The sequence below is a fragment of the Phyllostomus hastatus genome, unplaced genomic scaffold, assembly GCF_019186645.2.
Source record: "Phyllostomus hastatus isolate PE091 unplaced genomic scaffold, TTU_PhHast_1.1 phas_contig_30, whole genome shotgun sequence".
Lineage (NCBI taxonomy): Eukaryota > Metazoa > Chordata > Mammalia > Chiroptera > Phyllostomidae > Phyllostomus > Phyllostomus hastatus.
Window position 1 is genome coordinate 1,637,830 of NW_025333841.1, and position 24,653 is coordinate 1,662,482.

Below are 24,653 nucleotides of genomic sequence, written 5' to 3' on the forward strand. Positions count from 1 at the left end.
GAGATGATCAAGCACAAATGATCAATCACTTCATGCATTTTATTGATAGTCTATATTTGAAATCTGCAGTATGACATCTTACATAGGGAAAAAGCTTCTTCCTAAAAGATAACTATTATAATCAAACCAGCTTTAATATGATGACCTTTCAAGGTCCTGTTTTGCATTAAACAAGTTAATTTTTAGCAGGTGTAAAGCACTGTACAAAAAAAAAAAAAAAGGGAAACTGGGTACATTCTGAAAATTTAATACAGGGCTTCCCAACCAGGAGTCTGCTGGCTAGATACTGGAGAAGGGTGTTACGTTCAGGTTTAAACGTCAAGGAAATGAGAAACTGGATAAAACAAGCTAACCAAATTCATATCACTTTGTGCTCCTTTCTGCTTTTTTTGCAAGTCTCTCTCAGAGGTCAGGAAGCCCTGGTATAACAATCATTTTAGTCCTTATACAACATACATATATGTGCTTCGTGTTCAAAGACATAAAGGCAGCCTTTGTTACTATTCCTCCTGGCAAATCCCTTCGGGTTCTTAGACTTCAGAAAGCTTTCCAAGATTGCTGCCCAGTTCTTTATATAAACCCAAGTAAACATCTATACCAAAGCAGCTCTTCCTGGGAGAAGATAAAACAGGCACAGAGACATATCTAGGCCAATTGCGTACCTACTCAACTTGATACCTGATCACGTGGCCCTACATCTTTAAAAGCAGCACCGGGGACAAATGGACCTATCAAGAGGTAAAATCCAAACACCGAAGAGTTAAAAACACATACAAATCAATCAGTTAAAAGAATGTTAGCAGAGGGGCACTAAATGGAGTTAAGGCTGGGCAGCTGGTTCAACCATACCTTGGTATTGGAATAAATCTGCAAGATGAGGAACTGATAGAGGAACCCTGAAATAATTAGGCACAGTGGTATTATGGGGTTCACTTTCACTGCATGTCTTTAAGATATCTATCACTCAATCCAAGTGACTAACTAGAAAGCAGATCGTGGGCCTTTATAGCCAAGAAATACTAATCAAAAACAAATACCTCACTATAATTTTATTTGAATGTTAGAGGGTGTGCCTATTTCCTTCAGATTTGGGTTAAAACACTTATATGGAAATGACAATCATAAAACTGATAAACTGTTGTTCTCTTAAGAGTTCCAACACTCCAATAATAATTCTATTCTATGCTGTTTTAGATACAAAATGGATTTATTTTTACCAAGTGAGATCGCCACTTGTTGGGAATATTAGCTATTTTAGAAATGTTCCACTTGAGAACTCAATTTCAGAATGCTAAAAATTTTAAAGTTGTTTTCATAGCAGTTTCTTAGTTGCTTATTAAAAATCTGATTTAAAAATAAGTTAAATACTAGTTCTCCAGACCTTACACTTTAACTTTCCAAATAAAGCATGTTATGGTGATTTACATTTTCAAATATTTTTTCAAAAGCATATTATTTACTAAATTAACTCAATGAATTACAACACTTAGTGAATATTAAACATCCTGAAAATTCATACTAAGGAAGAAAATGCCTGGCACTTTAACATGTGCCTTATCAATCTCTTGCATTACTAAGATACAGAATACTTTAGAAAGTAGCAATCAGCATAGTCTTATAAGACAATAAAAGTGCCCTGCAAACATGGCTTCTAAGTACTTAATGTTGGTAATAAATTTGACAGGAAAGCCAGTAAGATAAAACTTAAAAATTCAAATAAGGCAATTTACAAATACCTTTCCTTCACAAAAGAACAAAGAAAGGGGGGAAATGAAAAATATCTTCCATCTTTAGAAGTATCAGTAACTACAAGGTGCCACTGTATTCTAGCAAGCTGTAAAAATGGCCTTTTATGAGGCGTTTTGCAACATTCACCTCCCTATCACGTGGGTATTTTGGGAACTGACTGCAAGTCATGGCTGATGCTCGACCCATTTCATATCACGGGCATTTGGGAAGCAGGTGGTTAAATATTAAGCGTTCTTGATAACGCTCCATAAATATAATTTGAGACACTGACACTAGGAGAGAATCTTGGCACAGAAAGGACATATTTTCCCAGGGGAAAAATTACTTGAGGTAACACTTAAAGATAACCAGTTTCCTGTGATGGTGTTTTCAGAGATTTCCTATATGTAACGTGGTGGTAAATATTTTTTGTTGTTAATTGTACAATTATTCCCTACACGCCGATACTAATGTGAACACTTTTCTCAATCCCCACCTCCATTAACCATTAACACCACTGAGGTATAACTGATGTGTTCTCTTCAGAGCAAATATTCCAAATTAACAACATGGCTCATCTTCTAGTGTTGCTACAAAGTCTGAAAACTTTTAAACCTAACTTATTCAATTTTGATTTAGTACTAATAAATCACAACCTTGCCAGCTGCTTGGAGGTAAACAAAACACCTCAAACGTTTCAGACTAGTAAGTGAATTTTTAAAAACATCTGAAATATTCAAGGATATTCATTTTTTTTAGTACTTTTCCCTATGCTTTTAACAATGTAAACTCCCAACATTGTTTTATCTTGTTCCTATTACTGCATGAAGTTCCAGGACAGAACGTTTCTTTAATAAAGAAAAAGTGCAAAGATATAAAACAAAATGTAAAGTCTTTTGCAAGAAAATGCTCCCTCTCAAGGGAACAGGTGTTTGGATGCTGGTGGGAAAAGATCTTTCTTCTTCATTGTTCATCAGACACCTATAAATGACCTTGTCTTCAATGTCCACTAGTAAGCATATATTAGTCATGGATCTTGCAAAAAAAAAAGTAGCAAATTCTACTAAAATATTTGTATCCATTCTACACAATCCAATGGAAATTAATGAGTGCTACTGAAAAAGGTGTCCACATGCACATGCCCAATATGTGCATTCTACCGAGGGCTAAAAACTTAAAATCCTATTTCCAGTGTTTATGAATAGGTTCAATATCTACATTCATAACCAGATTCTGCATGAGTTACTTCATACTTTAATACTTCACAAATGAGTAATACATCTTGGGAGGTTAGGGAGGTACCTGTTGTCAATAATTTTATGCTTAGAATGAGCTGCAGTTGTTTTTAAACTATATATAAAATGAACACCCCCAGAGTAATGAGACACTTTGTACCAAGAAGAAAATGGGGTTGTTTTTAGCCAATCAGGACTACCCTGCAGATCTGAAAACCATAGATTACACCCTTAGAAAAAGACAAGGAGGCTCACAAATATAAAGGAATCCTGACTATTACATGGACAATTTTTTAAAAAGATAAAATGTATTATATAAGCGCCATAAACAGTGATTCTGCTTATATTAAAAAAAATAAGTGAAGCTTTGTTTCAACATTATTTCCTTGCAAGAGCAGTACATATCCTTAGCAAACAACTACCATATTTACAAGTTAATTTCCTTGATACTTAGGTAGGATTGAAAGTGAGAGGAAAACATGACAAAGTGTGAGCTTTACAGCTAATTTGATAGCAGTTAAGGTAACCAGATAGTTCCTAAAGCAGACTTGTTTATTTTGTTAAGTAGCTGATTATGCCTGGCTCATCAGCTCACTTTGTTAAAGGCCAAGGATGTGTTCAATTCCTCTTTGGACCCATAAGCTTTTCCCAGAAAAACAAACAACAGTCCTCCACCATCAGACTAATCCTAATCCCAGCCAGCCTCAAAAGAGAAATTCAGTGAGGTTCTTCAATAACCTGTTTTACTACTAAGGAAACAACATAAAGTGCATGGCCCACAAACCATAGCGGTCTCATCTTCAGACATGGGCAGCACAATTATAATTTTGAATTTCAAATAACCCAACACAACTCACTTTCTACAAAGGATAAAAATCTCTTAATTATTCAACTGGTCTTTAAATGTGAAGTGTTAAGTCTATGTTAGAGATATAGTAATGAAGTATTAACAAGTGTGCACTGGTACCTTTAATGACAAATCTCGAAAACAATGCAAATTCGAGACTTTCCTATTAGTACACACATCTGTACCAATTCCTATGTCAAAAGTGGTTTATGGTCTCCTTCCTCCACCTTCTTCTTTGAGGAGCAGACTTGTAAAAACAACAATGTAACTTGTGCTAGGTGGTAGTGGTTTTTCTTAAACCAGAGCTCTGCCAAAGTTGTTGATCTACTTCATCTGCTCAAGTAGAATACTGTGTCAAAGATCTCACCATAAGAAACCAGTATTGCTGTCTTCATGAAAAATTTTAAAAATCTTCCAGAGTAGTTTTCTTTTCTCCTCCAGTCTTTCATTTCCTGCCTAAATCCAAGTTAAAGTACACACTCTCCATTGGTCTTCAGTGCAGCTCAATTCTGCACCCTGACCTTTCCTTTGCATGTCACAGTAGCTGTTCACATACATTAAATATTATAGATATGTCTTGCTCTTGACACGTACACACTTACAAAAGCAGCTTTGTACTTTGTTTGGTGTGTTTTTTTTACTATGTTGGCTCACAAAAAGCATTTTTTTCTTTCATTTCTATGCATGGTACTTTACAATTTTTTATGCATTATTACAACAGTGCATTGGAAAAGTACTGAGCCTCTACAAAATAGCTTTACATTTTTAAACAAATGAATGTGATTTTTTTCACTTACACAAGCATAGGCTTTTTTAATATTTCCACAAGATAAATATCTCAATTAAACTATAAACTCACTCTAAAGTGTGCCACAGTGATGGGCTTAGGAGACAGTTATACACTTAGAAGATCTAACCTTAGTGTTATTTACACTGACATGTCCAATATCACCTTGTCTGAGAGGTGAACAAATGATACTCAGCATGGAGCTGAATTTGTGCCAACTAATAACTGGGAATGGTATAGCTTTAAGCAATCACTTATGAAACACATACTGTAACTTAGTCTAAACTGATAATTTCCTTAGCCCCTCTCTCCTATGGCGTGGGAAACTTGATGCAGATAAGAGCCATTGCTAAGGCAGATCTTTTAAGATAACAAAAGAGAAACTGATAAACATATACAATAAATCATCAGTAATATAAGTTACTGACATTGAGATCAGATTTTATGTCCTAAAACGTTGCTTTTTTCAATATTTCCTTTTATCCTGGGACAGAAATTGGAGAAAAGATGGTGGTTCATTCACAAAGCAATGACTCAGTCAGGTTGCAACTTTTCATGTAAGCCCCACTCAAAAAGTGGACACGAAGCAAGTGATTCCTGTTTGCCCATCACTATACCAGGTATGTAGCTGAGAGCTCAGATCTTAATTACACAACGCTTTCTCTGTTACCAGTAGCCAAGACGGCCCTGCGACAAATAGGGCAAGTAGAATTTTCAGATAACCAACGATCAATGCAGTGGACATGATACTCATGGGAACAAGGTAGTTTACGAAGTTTGTTGCCTTCTGTATATTCTGTAATGCAAACACTGCAGGTTTTCAATGCATCATTTTCACCAAAACTTCTCATTGCCAAGTTGTCTATCTGTTCTTTGGTGAGTCCTCTAGGTTGGTCATCATCATCCTCATTTAAGAGGAAAAACTGAGCCAGACTAAGGAAGGGCAAAGAGCCACTTTCATCGAACGCCACTGGGGCCCTGTGTCGACCCTCTCGCCTGGCACCTGAGGAGCCTGATGATGAGCTTCCTTCATTGCTACCTTCGAACACCTCTGAGTTAGTCTCTGAACTTTCTCCATTGGAACTGGAACTAGGACTGGAACTGGAACTTAAACTGGAGCTCGAACTGGAACCAGAGCTGCTACTACCACCAGAACTCCCTCTCCCATTCCGTGACTCTGCCCTTTCCACGCTCTGACTTGAGACTGAGCCACTAGGCTCTGAATCACTATCACTGTACATAAAGTAGCTTAATTCACCAAAGCCTGTCATAATTTGTCTTAACATGGTCTGAATTGCAACAGATGTAGTCTCACTTAAACCAGTATTTAAGATTCTACGAATTGGAATTCTGATGGTACTGACATAGGTTCTCACGCCTGCCCGCTCAGAACGTGAAAATGTACGCCTAAAACCTCCTCGTTCACTTTCGTAAGTGACGGTGTTGTTTGGCGTCTGAGACCTTGACCGAGTTCTGCTAGCTATGCTATCTCTCTGCCGATATTCTCCAGGACGAACTCTTCTTACTTGGAGATCAAGGACTATGGTTGGAGGTCTCTGTCCTGACCCTGTAGATTCACCATTGCCAGTTGTGTCTGAAGAACCTGCTCCTTGCGAGGCATTTCTTATGCCGGAAGCTGCAAAAAGACCTCGACTTAGCAAGTCAGGTCCACTTATTTGCTGTCGCAGTGTCACATGGTGCCGGGTTCTGGAACTTCCCTCAGTCTCATTTACCAAAGGATGCTCAAAAGTCTGAGATGAGATACTATGAGATCTTCGTGGAATTTCACTCATGGGATGCAGCGGTGACCTACTTCTTTCAGCTCTTGCTCGGGTTCTCCGATGGTCTGGGCTCCTGCTTCTTGCTCTTCTCTGACCTCTAGTAGGTGGGGCTTCTGCCGGTGTCACTTCAGTTGCATTTCGTTCTGATCTGGATGGCCTTGCAGATGTTGACTCAGATCGTGGATTTTCCACTTGCCTTTGGCTGTTGTTATCCGTGCTTTCTCCACTAGAACGTCTTGCAGATGGCTCATTTTCGTTCTCTGGATTTTGACTCCCATTATTACGGTTAACATTGATTTCTAAACTGAATCTGAAATCACCACTGTTTGGATTAGTCCGGCTCACTGCTCTCCAAGATTGGTTTCCTCTTTGCCCACTTCTTGTTGTATTTCCAGTTTGTCGGACAGAGTTAAGCCAGTCTATTATAGAGTCACCATTGGACACGTCATCTGAAGATTCTCCTCCACCTGTTTAAAAAAAGGGGAGATGAGAGGGGAGAAAAAAGAACTGCTAAAATTAGGACAATCATAGAACAGTGCTCTGAAAATCTGTATTAGAAAAACAAGAACAAAGATTTGAACAAATTTCACATTTACAGATTTTTAGAAATGATACTGCATAGAGTTGCTAGTAAAAGCAGAAAACTTTTCATTTCATTTTGAGAGCAAGCTCATCTCAAAAAAAATTAGAGAATTTTCTTAAAAGGGAATCTGGAAGAAGTCTAGTTTCAGTGCTTCATCATATAAAAAGGGCCTAACATACCATCGTGGACTGTCAGAAGACAGTGTTTTCCAGCCCACTGTCAAAACCCCCGTGTAATCAAACAAGTTAAACACCAGTTAAGGTATAGGACTAGTATTTTAGTGTAAATTACATTTCTGTCCACTTTTCATTAGTTTGTAACATTTCTTCGAGGCTCTTGGTTTAAGTGCCTTTGATAATATAGGATGTTTTAAAATACAAGACTGCTGTAGCCACTGCATAATTATAATATAAACAAGGTTTACAAGTTTAAAAGTATTAGAATACTTTATCATGTTACCAGGATTTTAAAATAACATGAAACTGGAGATCAGACCAAATGAATAGTCTGAACCTAGCACAGTACATATAATGGCACACTGAAGGCCAGACTGTTAGAGCCTCTTAGGTTACATAGTGAAATCCTCTACCTCACACTGGGAGAGAAACATTAGGATGTTAGGATGTGTAGCTGTATCCCTGGTTCCACCTACTAGATGCCAATAACAAACTCCCAGTCGTGACAACCAGTCGAGGCAAAAATGCCTCCAGGCATTGCCAATGTCCCGTAAGGGGCAAGAAATGCAGATTAGAGGAGGTAGCATTTCTTTATGCTGGCGAGGAACTCATATGTTTATTAGGAAGGAATAATCCAGTAGGTAGAAGGAAATTTCAATGGATGTGGAAAATCACGAAGAAAAAAATATCACATTTAAATAGGCCATTTCTCACTATGTCCCAATTAACACATACAATCAAAAAGTGAAGCAGAAAAAAAAAACATATTCATATTCTTACCGAGTATCAAGAAAATGCCATTTCCCTTTTTATTGAGCAGTTACTTAGCACCAAATTAATTTATGCCATTTCTGGACAATCTGTGGCTGACATTTACTGTTTTGAAGTTCTTTATCCATTCCATCCTCTACCCACACCTTGCAAAGCAAAATATACCTCTATTGTCATCTGAGTTTTGTGGCGGTGGACCCTCTTTAATTTGTTGTAGTCTTCTCAGCAACTCCTCCTCAGTACTTTCACCTGAAAATGGTTTTAAAATATTTGGCAAATTACAAATAAAAACCAAAACCAAGGAGTAGGGAACCCAGGTAAAAATCATTTCTTTGGGAGCATGACATTACAACTTACATTTGTACAAGTTTTCTAGTTTACTAAACGCGTTTGCATATAATACCTCATTCTTTAAAACGGCAACTCTGGGAGGTAGATGTTACTATCTGGGTTTTAAAACAAGGAAACCAAGACTGAATGAGAGACTGACATGTTAATAAATGGCAGGCTCAGCAGGCTGCCTCAGACATTCTGATCCAAATTTGGTACTGTTAATTCAAAATGCACTTCCTTTCATTACCTAACACCTGACCTTTTAAAATTCCACAATCACTCAAAGATTAGTAAAATTAAATAGAAATGAAGATGATGGGAGATAGTGGATTTTAACTAGGATCAAATGGGAACTAACTGGACAAAAAAGAATAACCAAACACAAAGTTCTGAATAATTGATAATTTTACCCAAGGCTAGCTAGCTCTGGAGGATTATGACTGGGACATATTCAGGGAATCAGAGATGACAGAACAGAGTAAGTCTGTCCTAGGAACTAAAGATCCCATTAGCTCTTCCACACTTACTCATCTCTAGTAATTTAAATAAGCTAACAAAAAACTGTTCAGCTCCTCTCCTTTCAAATCAGCTCACTATAATTCAAAATAAAATTCATAACTAGAAATGTGATATAGGATAATTCTAAATGTGAGTCAACGGAATCAGGTTAACAAATACAGCAGTAAATGTCATTCTATATTCTTGCATTAAAATCAAACTTGATAATGGCTAAAGAAACTGATTTTCAAAACAGGCTGATTTTTAAAGACCAGCAAATTACATACATAAATTCTTAAGCTACATATTGCATACCTGGAGTGCCTAGCAAATTGTTATCCCTCATAAGCCTATAATCTTCTTCACTTAGGTTATTTACAAATTGATAGAAAGCTTCTTCCCGATCCAATCGGTCCATCTGACTTCTGCGCTGTGCTGCAGACTGATCGCCACTTCCTTTATCATTCGAATCTGAGCTTTCCATCTTGATGAACAAGTGGAAAATTATCTAAAAGGAGAAAGGAGATCAATCTTGAAAACACAAGTCGGGATATATTCTACATACGGAACAGTTTCAATTATGTGAAAATCCAGAATGCAGTTCAAGACGTGGGTTTTAAGACCTCATATGAAATTTCATAACACAAAAACTCCCCCAAAGCCCTGTTATACTAGGAAAAGACCAGGTCGGGGGCTGGGTTACCACAGCCCATGGGCCAGATTAAGTACTGGTGCCTATTTTTTCTTCTTGAGACCCAAGAATGGTTTTTACACTTTTAAATGTTTTGTTTTTTAAGGAATTTTTTTTGTCATGTGTGAAGATTATATGAAATTCAAATTTCAGTATTCGTTTTATTCGAATACTCATACACATTCATTCGTATATTGTCTATGGCTTTCATGCTGACAGAATCGAGTAGTTGTGACAGACTACATGGCACTCTCCCTGCTTTGCAATGGTGATCTGTGCACTGTAAACTGCAGTGATGCAATTATACTTTGACAGCATTTCAAGTGCCATGTACATCACTATACTGTGGCACTTAAAAAAATTACAGGTGCACATTCATCATGTCAAATCAAGAGAAGGTAGACTTTGAATGTCACCCTTAAAGGTACAGAGGAGTGTGGATTACTTTGTTGCCAGATTAGATGGTAACTGTGTATATTACGCAACAGCAGCACTGTAACTATGATAAAGTAATAAAATATACATTGGTATTATCAGACTAACTACTCATCACAATATTCCTAATTCAAAAGAAAGGTATATGGGGGGGCAGGAGGTAGGGATGGCTGGGGTGGGGTGGGGACAACTGTACTTGAATGACAATAAAAATGTGAAAAAAAGAAAAAAGGTATGGTCTGAAAAATTAGAAAAATTAAAATGAAATACCTAATCACAAAATATTTCTTCACTAAATAAAAAATGAGGCTTCAAAGCAAGTTTCCAGTGACTCATTTGTTGGCTAAGCAAGGAAAATCATTTACTGATGATGAGTTAAATTGCGCCTGATTGCAGAAGTTAAAGAAATGTGTCCAGAAAAAATAAACTTGTTTAAGATTATTAGTGTTTTGGTGATTACAGTTGCTCAAAAAGTTGAGGATATTGCGATATGTCAACAATCAATTGAGATACAAGGCAGCAAATGATTTTGAATGGTTTTCCTTGGTTCCTAATGAGTCTACAAATGTAACTAATACTATTCACTATAGTCACTGTTGTTTATTCACGGAGTCAAGTGCTGATTATTCAAGGAGTTTGAGCCACAGAAGTAGCCTCTCCGAATCTGCATGGAGTAACTACAGGTAATAATGTTTTCAAAGAAGTTGGGAAAACACTAATTCAGCACAACCTGAAGGGGAATTTGTTAAGATGTATTACAACTAAAACAGTGGCAAAATGTGTACAGCAGAAAAAGACCTAGTTGGAATTTATAAAGCTTGTGAAAATGTAAGGTGTTTAAAGTCTGTGGTTATTGATTATATTGTCCATCAACAGGGAGTCTGCAGAAAAATATTAAATCCATCATATTACTGAACCGGTAGTGTCAACGATGAACTTCATTAATGTGGACTTCTCCATCATCAGTTCTGTGAATTTTGGTCAGAAAAACAAAACAAAACAAACAAACAAAATAACTAAATATCCTGACTTGCTCTACTGCTCTACTACTTGGTCATTTTAATGGCCTAGCATTGGTAAAGTTTTATTGTGATTTTTTTATTACCAGGTCCAAGACTGAATTTTTTTCTGAATGAGAAAAACCACCTTCAATTACCATTACAGAAAAATAAATGACTTGGGGAAATTAGCTTTTGCTACAGACTTCATGATGTTTCTTAATGAATTCAACCTAAAATTACAGGCAAAACAGTGTTTATATATAACACTTAACCTGCAGTGAAGTCATTTCAACAATAACTAACACTGGAATCACAATGTCAAGCTGCTTTATGTACTCCTTGTGCTATCAAAGAAATGAGAGCTGCATTCTCATACAAATTTGGAGCAGATGTATTTTCTGAGCACAAACTACAGTTCCAGGAGGATTTTTGGAGCTCTGTGCAAGTAAAAAGAAAACTTCCTTATTTCAAAATCCATTTAACTGTGTAACTGAGGAACTTCCACCTCACCTTCAACTGAAAATAATAATCCTGCAGTGTAAGGATATGCTAAAAGATAAATATATCAAGAGAAGAACCTAACAGAATTCTATAAATGCCTTCTAAGGGATGAATATGCTTAATGAAAATTACATGCTTGTGGATTGATTAGACGGCAATACCTGTATGTATGAGAGGACATTTCCAAAAATGAAATATGGAAGAGCTCATTTTCAGTGAGTAGTGCTAGATGAGCATCTGCAAATGACTTTGATGACAAGGATGTTTTAGCCCTAAATAAGCAAAATGTTATTCCCCCCACCCAAAGAATGCCATTCTTCTCATTAGTAGGTATATATTACAAAACATCACCCTAATTTCCGATACATGTGACTGTGGATGTGTAACTCATACATCTGCCCCTCTCCTTCTTGCAATTCTGCATAATTTATACGGGTCTTAAAAATCAAGGATGTCTTCTTGATTTATTTCTAAGTTGCCTCTGGAAAAGGTATGAATCATTGCTTTTGTTCATTAGAATAGTAAGTTTTTAAAAGAATTTTGTATACATGTTTCCCAAAATCTTTATTTTGGGGGAAATATCCATTCTGAACTTTCTCTACTAACATTTATTTCTACTATAAACTCAGCACTAAAATTGCATTGTATAATAAAACACTTGAAAAAAATTGCACTTTATTTCTTTTACATTTTCAGTTTTACCAAAACTTGGTGGAAATTTGGCTTCTCTCATTTTATATAAATAACTATGTAATATGCTCAGTTTTGCTTTCTGATCAGCAAAGCAAAAAAAAAAAAAAAATTCCTTTCTGGCCTTTCAAAGAAAAAGTTTGACAAGCCCTTCTCTAGATAGTACACAAAACTAGCCAAAAATTCTTAATTATCATTCACTACTTATGTACCTTAAGAAGTTGTTGTATTAGTAGATTTCCACACACTCTCAATGAACTAGTAGTAAACAATCTAAAGACTCCAAACAAAAAATTTCACTATTTTTTTTCTCCAACTTCAGATTGATCTTAAGTTCACATTAACAAAATAAAAAAGTTAATACTAAGAACATATGATAATCTGACTTGTGGAAAAGAGGTGATCTATCCTGGCACTAAGATTTAATCTCACATAGAACATGTGAAGCACCTGGATGTTCACAAGTCAATACTAAAGAGAAAGATTAGATCATTATTCTTAGAACTATCCTATCACTGTTTAAACAAAGATGGAGGCGTCAAAGAAGGGGTCAGGAAGGTAACCTTACTATTTTTGGAAAGAGCTTCCTGGTCTCCTAACTAAGAATCCTTATTTTTTATCCTCACCCAAGGACAGCTTACTGACTTTAGAGAGAGGGGAAGGGAGAGAGAAAGAAGAGAGAAATAGTACTAGACTGGGTGCCTTTCACATGTGACTGACCTGAATAGGATGGAATTGGAACTGCAACCTGGGCATGTGCCCTGATGGGGGATCAAACCCATGACCTCTTGGTTTGCAGGACAACACCCAACCAACTGAGCTACATCTTCCAGGGCAAGAATCCTTAATTTTGGTAAACCTAAACTACAGAAATTTCTGCAAGATGTTCTTTTTTATACTAACTTGAAACGTTAAGAAAACTGAAACTTAAGATGACTTAAATAAAACACTCATAAAAGTTACATGGGCCAGGCAATAAAAAAAAAGTAACAAAGGGAAACCACATTTTCCCACATGTAGCTAAGTAATACAATTAGGTATTGGTAATAGTAAGCAGCTAATTTTAAAAATATGGAAAAGCACGAAAGAAAAAGTACTTCAGCTGCAATTCCTCAAATCAAAGAAAACCACAGTAACATCTGGCTAATGTACTCAAGCAGTTAATATTTTGAATGCTAATAATATGAAAGTTAGGATGAAGTCCACTTGTGAAGGATCAATGACTTCTGAAATTAATTTATAAACAGTACAACTCAGTAGGGTGGAAAGGCTTTAAAAACATAAATATTTCAAATATGGCAGAAAACGTCTGATACATTCTGACAGTTAAAGGACATGAACCAAAGGTAAACAGAAAACTCATATACCAATGACTGTTACAGGAATGGCACAAAGTCTTAATAGCTTCATGGCAGTTACAGCCCATAAGGAACAGAAGCCTGAAAAGATATGACAGATTTTTAAAAAGGCTTTGAAAAACAGTATCTAAAACAAGAAAGAAAAGGGTCTTGTACTGAGTATGTGGGGTGGAGGGTATTAATATAGTAACAGAAGATGTAAGGTAGAAGCTCCTAATGTCTATTTTCTTTCTATTTTATTCAGTAAGAAAAACCACCCTGCAACTGGAAATTTGTAAAAAACAAACTTTTCAAAGAGAGAACCAAAAGTCCAAACTGCAAAACCCCTAATGATAAGCTTTGGGAAATGACAGAACATAGAACACTAAAATACTAGATTTTAAAATGATCTAATCTCCAAAGAAAGTGAAGCCTATAAACTATATATAGCACAGCAAAAATCGGATGGTAAACCTAAGAGAAAATTCTGCAGTATACTATCAGATATACTGCAAACCCGTAAAAAAAAAAGTATGTTCACCAGAAGTGAGGATCATTGCCAAATTAACCTCATATGCTTTACAAAGGGATGGTTCTTAACCTTGGTTTGCACAATAGAATCACCTGAGGAGCCTACTCTGGGGCTCACCCACGGCAATATTTAAAAAATTTCACAGGTAATTTTGTTGTGCAGTCAGAGTTGAGAACCTCTTTATAACAGGGACATCAAGACAATGCCACTGACTAGTCTTGGTTTGGTTTCTGTAAAGAGACTGAGAAGGTTTCTTATGCTATCTTTAAAATGTAGATTCTAATTCAGTAGGCTGGGAGTGGGGCTTGAGAGTCTGCATTTTAAATTAAGTCTCCAAGTGATGTGACTGATCCTAGGATCAGTTTGAGTAGCAAGGACCTTGAGGATAATACAGTTTAAGACTTACAGTTTCACATTATTGACTACCACCCTCTCAAAGATTACGGAGCAATGTTACCTTCAACATTTTACTAAGGGTTATGCAGCTAAAATTCCCCTATAGTAAGAGTACTTCAAAGGAGGGGAAAAAGCTGTCCTGGAAGTTTACATGAATAAGATCTCAAGTTTTTAGTTAACAAAAGCTAAACAAAAAGCCTATTTGACCAGGCTGCCTATGAAACCTAACAGTCATATGTTGCTTTCTCAGACCAGTGTTTAATGTCTAGTTTGAAGACAAGATTAAAAATGCATATGATTACCATCTTCAAATATTTAGAGTTATAATATGAAAGAGCAAAACCACAGGGTTAAATTAGGGCCAATAGTTGAAGAAATATGGAAGCATATAATTTACTTCTTTTAATACAATTTAATTCCTTCTTTTAATAGCCTAACTAGTGAAATTGTCCCAAAGTGGAGATGCAATCACCATCTTGAAGCAAGCAAACTACCCATTTCTGGAAATATTCAAGCAGAGGCTTTATATTAAAGAGAGGATTCCTTATTAAGTAGAAGTTTGAACAGACTGTTTTCAAAAAACCCGTTAAACTAAAAAGTCACTAAGAACAGATAAGTCTCTTGGCTTTCAGTTCTGGGCCTACAGGTCATATTCCAATGTAAGCTACATATTCCAATGACAGAATTTTGTTAGGACACTTTATTGACAAACCAATTCACTTATGTTGCCCCATCCCCTGCCAACAAACCTGTGCTTTACTATTGGGTTAGTCAAAAGGTCCATTACATTTTCTCCTGTAAAATGAAAGACATGTTTTCCATTTTCACCAGTAACTTTATTGATTTGGGTATTTTGAGTATGTCGGCTATCTCCAGCTATTTAGCTTCTTGTGGGTAGAGGCCAGGGGTGCTGCTAAACATCTTCTGATGCATAACACAGCCACACAGCAAAGAATTATTTGGTCAAAATGTCGATAGTAAAAGAAACTTTGCAAACCACTTTTGACATGTTCTATCAGTCACAGCACCTTCTCCATACCTTGAACAAATTTCTTTTTTGCATTTCAGTTGCATTTTTACCTTTCTTGAAATAATAAAGCATGAATATGCCAAAAATGTGCATTTTATTCCATTTTCAATATTAAAATGGCTGCACAAAAATTCACCGATTTTGATTTTTTTTAAATGCATGCTGATATGCCAGCTGTCACAATACAATCTAATAAAATTGTTTTGAGGTCAAAGAGAATTAAGCACTATCAAGAGCCATTGTACAGAACAAACTATGCCAACTTTTTGGCCAACCCAATACCTTCACACTTCTACTGATGATGCTATTCCCTCAGTCCCTCCTTAGGCTCTCCCCATTTCATTCCCCCTTCAGTGCCTGATCTAGTCTTTCATAGTTTTGAAATATTAATTTTATTAATATATATCATTTATCCAACATAACAAAAAACATCATTTCAGCATGCTATCAACATAAAAATTAGTGAAGTATTTTACATTCCTTTTTTTTGACACCAAGTCTCTGAAATCTGACGTGCATTTTATCCTCACAGCACATCTCAAACTGGATGCTAAATTAGCAATGGTTAAAGTGAAATGCAGTTCTACCAGATTAAGAGTTGTGTTAAATGAAAAATAAGTTTTATATTGCTTCAGTTTATTTCACTTGATTAAAATTAAAGGAAATTTAAAATTCAGTTCCACAGCTACACTAGTGACATTTCAAGTGTCCAGTGGCCACATGTGCATTTTGAAACAGAAGGAAATCCTGAACATAAGCAATGCCCTCAGATGCCTTGTAAAAATAGTCTTACACATACCCAGTGAACTTGGTCTCATTTTAAGCAGCTCTTTTACCACTTAAGTGGCATATAATGGAAAAACGTAATAGCTCTAAACCACAAGTTCAGTCCCTGGTAGATGTAATGTCACTGGTGTTTGTTAAGTGAAAAGGAACACTAAAATGTTAAAAGGTTAAAGCACCATGCCAAAGATGTCGGGGACCACAGTCTAAATGATCACATACATCTCTGTCCATTTTGGTGTGAAAATATTAGTGAAGAATTATGTTAACAAAATCAGTCTCTAGAGTCTACTTTGATCAACAACACTGTGGTACATTTCCAGGTTAACTAGTAAGAGGTAAAAAGAATCCTCACACACCCCTGAGCTCCTATCATCATAAAAGAGAGGCATTTAAATCTATTTGTTATCTCACTCTCAGTTATGATATTCGTGTGCATGAAATTTGACTTGCATATACAATCAGCATCGGCCACGTTTAAACTTAACTATTTCTATGAAAAACTTACCAACAGAACAACTTAAGAGGAAAAATATATAAATGTTCTTAAATCACTTAGCTTTTCCCACTAGTAATAAGCAATACCCACCACTCTATTTACACAGCCCCTTCACCTATACCTGTATTTCATTTAACCCTCACAACATTCCTATGAAGTAGGTCTCATTACCTCTATTTTACAGATAAGAAACAGAAGCACAGAGAGAGGAAGTGATTTACCAAAGGCCATGTGGCTACTAAGTAAAAGAACAAGTAATTAAATCCAGGTGTCCTGATTCCATATTCAGTCAACTTTCCACTAAATGGACAATTGCCTCCCAATATATCCCAAGACTACATATACACTTCAAAATACATTCCTTCTACCCCAATAGGCATTTCTAAAATATTCAATCTCCATATGAGCTTTTTATACCAGGTTCACTCATGGTATAAAAATTTCCAAAATGACAAACACCTTTACAAGCAGTATAAACCTAGCAGGACTTAACGTTTGCACCAGTCAACTTTCAGTGTATTTGTTTTAAATACAGCTGTCCCTTGGATAAATAGCGTATTTTATTAACCTTATCTCTGTCAGCATAGTTTGTGCCAACACACACAAATCTACTCCTGGAAACAAATAGCCAAATTAGAAATTTTGCCCAGTCACTTCAAAAACTACTGGCACTAAATGTATGATTGTGTCAGGTAAATTTAATTCTGAGGAGAAAAAGCCAGGAAGAAAACCAAGCCTGAGATTTATTAACTGTAATTAGGGACTTTAAAACAGAATTTATTCACCTTGAGAATGTCAAAGCACTGCTACCAATCTCCTTTGCTCCTACAATTATTATAATATATTAACATAAATCATTCAGGCTGTGTTTCTGACCACTGCTAACAAGTATTCCATTTAATTCTCCTAATCCAATACACCAATGCTTAAAAAATGTAATTCTTTATGATGTTAGGGCGACAAGTTACTTAAAACATTTTGATCAATACTAATTGGTTAGGAGACCTGGTGCTAAGTATAAGCACACACATTGTATTCAATGGACATACTGCATCACAGCACCCAATTAAGGAGACTTAAGGGACAAACTATACCTAATAAGAAAACAGACTTTTACAAAACTAAATTTTGAAATTCAAATGCTTGCTTGAGCATGAATTTAAAAATAAGCCACATCTATTAAGTGTGGAAGAAATGTCTTTTCAAAACAAAAAGGGAGGGAGGAATCAAGGTAATCTAATATCGACCTACTACTAAAGTATGTTGAGCATTTTTTTCCACGTGTTCATACAAGTTCTAAACTCAATCGTGTTCTCAAGCAGAATATGCTTATTTAAAAAAAAAAAGGCACATATGTATCAACATAAAAATGTGTCACTGAAAAGAGAAGGACAGGCATTATTCTGTATGCAAGAGCTTCCCTGAGGAGGTAGGTGGCTGATGTATAAGATACAAACTCTTTTCTGAAATACCATTACATCTGTCGGGTGCACTAGTTCGAGATCACAACTAGCTAGGACGTTATGGCTTAACCCTAGTCCTGCACAAATGTGTACACACCCAATAGATGTAACAACATTTAAGAAAAGAGTTTCTATTTCTCAGATCACCCGCAAACTTCACAGGGCTAAGGATCTCATAGAGTAGATGTAAATTAATGGTATACTATCCTCATCAATAAAGAAAAAGTTAGCTCAGTAACATCATCACCAAAATAAGAAATAATACAGTTCAAAAAATCAAGTCACAAAGAACTGCTGAATTTGAGGTCAGGACATAATGTACCATCACATATGTAGGCACCAAAAGTGTTGGGAAGGATTCATATATAGAATGTTTATTTAAAATGTTACGGTGTTTGTAACAGACAAATAAAAGGTTGAACACAACCAGGTAGCTTTTTTTTATTCTGTGAGTAGCAGGGTGGTATTCAACTCTGTGAAAAGAAAAGAAAAAAACAAAACAGGAGATACTGGATTCTTGTCTTGGATATAACATTAACTAGTTACATAAATTTGGCCAATTCATTTAACCACTTGCACCTCAGGATCCCCATCAGTATTAGAGTACTGGGTTAAACTATCTATGAAGTATCTTCCAGTTCTGTGAATCCATGATTATGAATAAGACAGTAAGAAACGTGAATAACTAGGACATAAGCTTAAAGGCTATGCTTTCTCAATGCCATTTCACTCACATGTACTTCTATATCCCTTTTTGTAACTATCTTACCTTTGTGAAATATGAAGCACTCCACTTTTAAAAACAGTGCAGGGTTGATGGTTCACTGTCTTTACTTATTGTGTGATACCTCTTACCACCCACACAATTTGTTGATTATTTCCAGTACTGGCCCACCAGAGGTTGCTGCCAAAGGCTCCAGCACTGCTGATACTATAGCAATATGAGATTATAAAATATATTTGCATAGCAATGCTAGCTTAACCTCACTTATATTCTATTTCTATCACTGGAGAGGAACAATACTACAACAGGATTCAGAAATGCCTTTCATGTGTCCAATCTCTTTGCAAGGAGTCTACTGACTTGCAGCTCATAATTTTGACAACCATAACCCTGTGAAATAGTTGGATCAAGAGGAAGTCAAACCAAAGGACAGAGACCAAGCCAAATGCTGCCAATTCATAGGGTCTAGTTTTAAAAGGAAGCCATTACATGACATTTCAATTCACTCAAGTACTTTAGACAGAGAATTTAATCTTTGATTTAATCTAATTTCACTGAGCTAAGTCACTAAATTAGAATTTGGTCTTACCCATACAAACTCAATTCTGACTTACTTCTCATTACAGTGGAACTTTGGTTCTCGAATTTAATTGGTTCTGGAAAACCACTGGAGAAGTGATTTGTCTGTTACCTGAGAGATACGTGACTCACCATACAGGTTTTAGCATGAAAAGGTTATCAGGTAGAGAGTCGAGACCCAGAGTTTTGTTAGACAACTGAGGCATTTTTTTCATGGATTTGGTTGAAGAACTAAATTATCCCAGAACCAAGACACTTGAGAACCAAGGTTTGACTGTATTCGCAAGAAGTAAAAAAGACACAAAGCTAGGAGGTTCATGTATTTATAAAAAGTTATTAATGTAAAATCACTGATTACTAGCAATTTTGGTGGTAATTGGTAAATCAAGTAGTTTTCAAGGACATGAGTTTTTGATCAAAAACTAACTTTTTAAAAGAGTGAAGCCAATTTTTAAAATTAAAATCACTTGCCCCAAAAAGAAAATATCTACACAAATAACTGTTACATTATTTGAGGAAATCAATTTTGTGTTACAGAACCAAACATGCTGACAACTGTACTTCCTGTACCAGTGCTTCTAAATGGAAATGACAAAGCTGACTCTATATCCCCAGTTTGTACAGCAGCAGTCTCCACCTGTTGTCCTGTCATACCTAATAGGGTCTTCTTTCACTCTCAAAAGATCCAACTTGGATAAATTATATGGTTACCTTAGATGTAATGGACACTAACGGTAACTTTAGTCAATAAAAAATGAAAATTATAATCGAATTAACTCCTTTCTCCCTACAGGCAAGAGGAGAGCAAGAGGAAAAAGAGACTACTTTTCATTCCACAAAAAGTTATAAACATTGAACACAATATCCCCTTTCCCCTACAGAAAATTCATCACCATGCAAACGTAACAGAAGCCCAACCTGTAGTGATGAAATTATTGCAAGAGGCCCACAAATCTATGCACACAGCACACACTGTCTACAGCTATTTGTTTCAACACATGTAGATACTATGATGACTTAATGAAATTAAAATCTTGGGTTGGAGAACTAAAACACAAGAAAATATACAACTAAATATCAACTATATATATTTCAGAGACAAAACCACAAGTTCATAAATATATCCCTAAATTGTTTAGAACTGCCAAGACTTTTATCTAATAGATATTTCTTTTGATAAAAAGAAAAGTGACTGCTTGACTTTCTGGGAAACTTCCATATTCAAGGATGAGCAAAAATAAGACACAGGTACAAAAGCTTTTTTTTTTTTTTTTTTTAAAAACACTGCTTATCAAAACCTCAAGGGATTATGTAAAATGGCTCCCTCTGAAATCTTCTGTGTTATACAGAAATGTTAAGGAATTATACTGACAATAGACAAACATGTCCCAGACCAAGACAGTGCCCCAAAATTCTAGCACCTCATTGGTCTGGATTTAACAGGACTTTTCACATTGTAATTTGTAATTTAAGAGAACAGGAGCCTGGTCAGTGATTTGCTCTGTTTCCCAATCCACTAGGGCTATGGAAAAAGTAATATACACATTATTATTCCATTTGACCTACTGTCCCTTAAGGCTTCATTACATGGTCACTAACCTGAAAGAATATATCCAAACAGCCTAACATTTGTAGATGTCATTTTATAATTAGAGTTCATAAAGCCACTGCTGATTTTAAATTGTTTATCAAAGTATACAGTAATAGCTGAAACAGGAACCATGACAGACAAAAAAAAGAAGAGGGGATAATTGCTAAATATGTCTCACCTGCTTCATAAAAGCAGCTTCCCTTTAAAAGTGTTAACAAGTTCTTGATGCGATATAAACCTATAGATTTTTTTATTACCACCTTTCATTTTCTTTGCATTTCTGATCTAATAGAGAGCAATTAAGTTCAGAGGCATAAAAGTTTAGTGACTGCAGGCATTAGACAGACCTGGGTTAAAATGGGGGCTCTACCACTTATTAGCTATTTAATTAAGGACACATTTCTTAATAATCTCTTTCCAGAGTCTTCAGTCACCTCTGTGAAATAGTTAACATCCTCATGAAGGTTTGCTGTGATGATTATAAAATCATACATCTGAAGCACAGGACCCACCTAGCATATAGGCATTCAACACAAGTTAGTTATGAATTTAGGCTAACTACCCATCACAGTTTGGCTGGGATGATCCTGTTTGTGCTTGTTGTCCAGGCATAATTATTAATAATGTCCTTTTTGCTCTTAAAAGCATCCTGGCTAGGGCAATAAATTATGTGGCTACTTTCATCATGATGATGATGATGATGATGATGATGATGATGATGAAAAGAGTTAATACCAATTAGAGTATTATATATTAATTATGACTTTTTGGATCTTGAAGGAGAAAAAATAGAACACACAAAATAATGCAAGATTATATTCCTGTAAGAAAGTCTACTGACATTTTACTTAGCTATTCAATGAACACATAAATAGTATTTACTTATACCCACCCCATTCCAACAATGATTTAAGCCAACAAATTTCTACTTTGTTCATTCTGTTCTACTTAAGTACTGGTGAACTTCAGGCATTATTTTAAAAGAGGAAAATTCACAGATAAAGCACTAGTGAGTTCCAGCTACTCAGAAACACTACCCTTTGAATCACCAGTGCAAAATACATTCTCATCATGAAGCATGCCCAACAGCAACTAACATATATAAAATAAGCCCATCCAATTACAGGGCCTGCAAAACAGAATACATTTTAAAGCATGCATTCTATACATAAATCATCAGGAGACGCAACAAAAAAATAAATTACCTGACTGTTATGACATAGTATTGTAATACAATAAACTGGATTTTAGTTTTCTTCACTCTCTGCTCTAGAAAAAAAAAGAATCCATTATTCTTCCTCTTTAATAAGATATTTTCTTTGAAATAGACACATCTTAACAAATACACATCCTATATACTTTAGTCATACACAACACATGCACACATGCACACCACTACCCAGTCTAATTCATTATTAGTATTAAGATATTTGGGGAGATTAAGGTCAGAAAGAACCAGGAATCTTATGTTAGATACAAGATTTCCAATTTAGCTTTTAATGTAAGCTTGCTTAAAAATTCGCTTTACTTTATCAGATCAGTATTTTCAGATTCAGGTAGTTACTTTCAAGAACTTATTTGGCACATTACAGTTACCTCTGTAAAGTAGTCCTAGCAGTGGCCTGGCCTAAGGGAGAGACTAAAAAGTATAAAAGAGCATCAGGAAGAAATATTCTTCACTCAGAGAAGTGGGTCCAAAAATCGTATTTTAAAAAGTGTTTAAATTGGTCTTCCTGGACACTTTGTTTTTACAATTTAGAAAACCGACTTTTTTTTTGGTGTGGGGGAACTGTAATTGTGCCTGCCTGTTCTCAAGAAATCCTCGATGGACATAATGTACCTGATAGAATGATATGAGTAGTCCTTTTGTCTTTAATCACGGAGAATCAAAGAAATTATTCGTGGTAGTGCGTTTATTTCTTCCTTCAATCACCCAAAGATATTGCGGTTAATTGTCATTCAGGAAATGCAGGCTCCTTATTCCAACAAAAAATTATCGTGGGGCTTTGGAAACAGTGGATGACAACCTGACATAAATGCTTCCAGTTGCCCCCAAACGAAAGACTGACCTAATTAACAAGCCTGGTAGGCCTCAGATTCCCGGACTAACCTGTGGAATAAGTATGGTGAAACTGTCTAGGGAAGGAACGTGGCTGTCTCCTCCATCTTGAAATTAATCAGCATAAGGGAAAAAGGGACTGAGTGTTCAGGAAGCAGAAGCCCAACCGGTTAATACTAGTTACTAAAGCTAGGGCGTACGTGGCAGGTACCGCCCGTAGAAGCCAAGACCCTTAGGCATTTTTCGAGGGGGGAGGGGTTGGCTGATTGAAGGGAAAATAACTTGAAAAGCATTTGGCCCAATTCCCACCCTTTCCACGGGAAAAACAACCAACACGCAATGGCTTTTCCCTCCTTTTTGGGGGGTAGGGGGACATTTGCACTGATATCTGGGAAAGGATATTCTAGGGTTTTTCGAGCGAGGGAGTAAACCACATTTGCCTCAGATCCTCAGGGAAGATGTCATCATGGCCCCAGGGGGCGCCTAATTGATAGTGCCCTGCAGAAGTGCTCAAAATGGGGTTTGGCAAAACCTGGGAAATCTAAAGGCCCGAGAGTTCCCAACATCTGACTTAGAACAGTCTGCTTTTCCCTTATTCCCAAACCCAAGCCCACCGTGTAAGAGGGGCGGGGAGAAGCGAGGGAACCTCCAAAGAACCAAGGAGAGAAAATCCTGGGACGATTAGAGATTCTCACGCCTGAGGCCAACACTCGAAAATCGCCCCCAAATTCTTTAGGCTCTGGAGGGCCCGGGCTGCGGCGAGCGCGGCCGAGAAGGGAAAGTACTTACCCAGCACCATCCCCTTCAGAGAGCCTGTCGACTATACACCCAACTAAAATGGCAGCGGCGACTACGCCACGGAGCCCCCCTGACCAACCGGCGCCTGGGGTCCGGAAGCAGCGCTGAGACTCCGCCGCGACAGGCCACTCAGGCCATTTTGAGAAAAAGCGGTAGCCAGCTCTTCGCTGTCTTCCTCCCGCTCTCCATCCATTTCTCACGGGGTCCCCACAAGGCTTCACTTACTCGGTTTTAGTTGTCGGGATCCGACTGATCGGAAGGGCCGCCGCCGCTGAGGCTCCTCCGCGCCTCCCTCGTCGCCGCTCTCGAGCCCGCCTCCGATGAGTCGCTGGTTGAGACCCGCCTCTACCCCAGCGCCTGCTCGGGAAACGTTGCTCAGGCAGCCATTATCTCCCCCATTGTTACCAAGCAGCGACAGGAAACTACTGCCCACAACAGGAAGTGATGATGCCCCATCCCCGCCTCGCAGCCCCTCCCCACCAGCCGGTTAGCCAATCCCAGGCGACTTCACGCAAAGGCTTGGCGGGAGGAGGAGGGGGGCAGCCGACGGCGCGGCAAGGCGGGCCGCGGTCGGGAAAAGGAACGCTGCGGTGACGCCCACCGTGGGACAGGCCCCACCTTCTTCCGCCATTTTGAATTCTGGCGAGAAATTCGCGTTCTGAGGATTGTGGGAACCTTTGCTTTCCCATTTTGAGAACTGAAGCACGTCACCTTCAGGCTACTTGAAGCCTTTATTTCCAGAGGGCAGGAAACGTGGTATTGGTGTAACCTGAGGCCGCTTCGCACAATTAGTCCACATTAGTTC

The 24,653-nt window shown here is 37.1% G+C and overlaps 1 protein-coding gene across 4 annotated transcripts; it reads right to left on the minus strand.

The window, feature by feature from the left end:
* Positions 1-18: 18 nt before the first annotated feature.
* On the minus strand, positions 19-24,258 carry RLIM (ring finger protein, LIM domain interacting). 4 transcript variants are annotated; one of them, XM_045839345.1, is made up of 5 exons: positions 24,074-24,258; positions 22,197-22,260; positions 9,055-9,247; positions 8,074-8,157; positions 19-6,845 (listed from the first exon to the last, which is right to left on the minus strand). In XM_045839345.1, the coding sequence occupies exons 3-5, from the start codon at positions 9,221-9,223 to the stop codon at positions 5,245-5,247; spliced, it is 1,854 nt and encodes a 617-aa protein (XP_045695301.1). In that variant the 5' UTR covers positions 9,224-9,247; positions 22,197-22,260; positions 24,074-24,258; the 3' UTR covers positions 19-5,244. The 4 variants fall into 4 exon arrangements, with proteins under 4 accessions (XP_045695301.1, XP_045695303.1, XP_045695304.1 ...); XM_045839347.1 differs by lacking the exon at positions 24,074-24,258 and adding an exon at positions 23,840-23,871; XM_045839348.1 differs by lacking the exon at positions 24,074-24,258 and adding an exon at positions 22,832-22,855.
* Between the last annotated feature and the right edge of the window lie 395 nt (positions 24,259-24,653).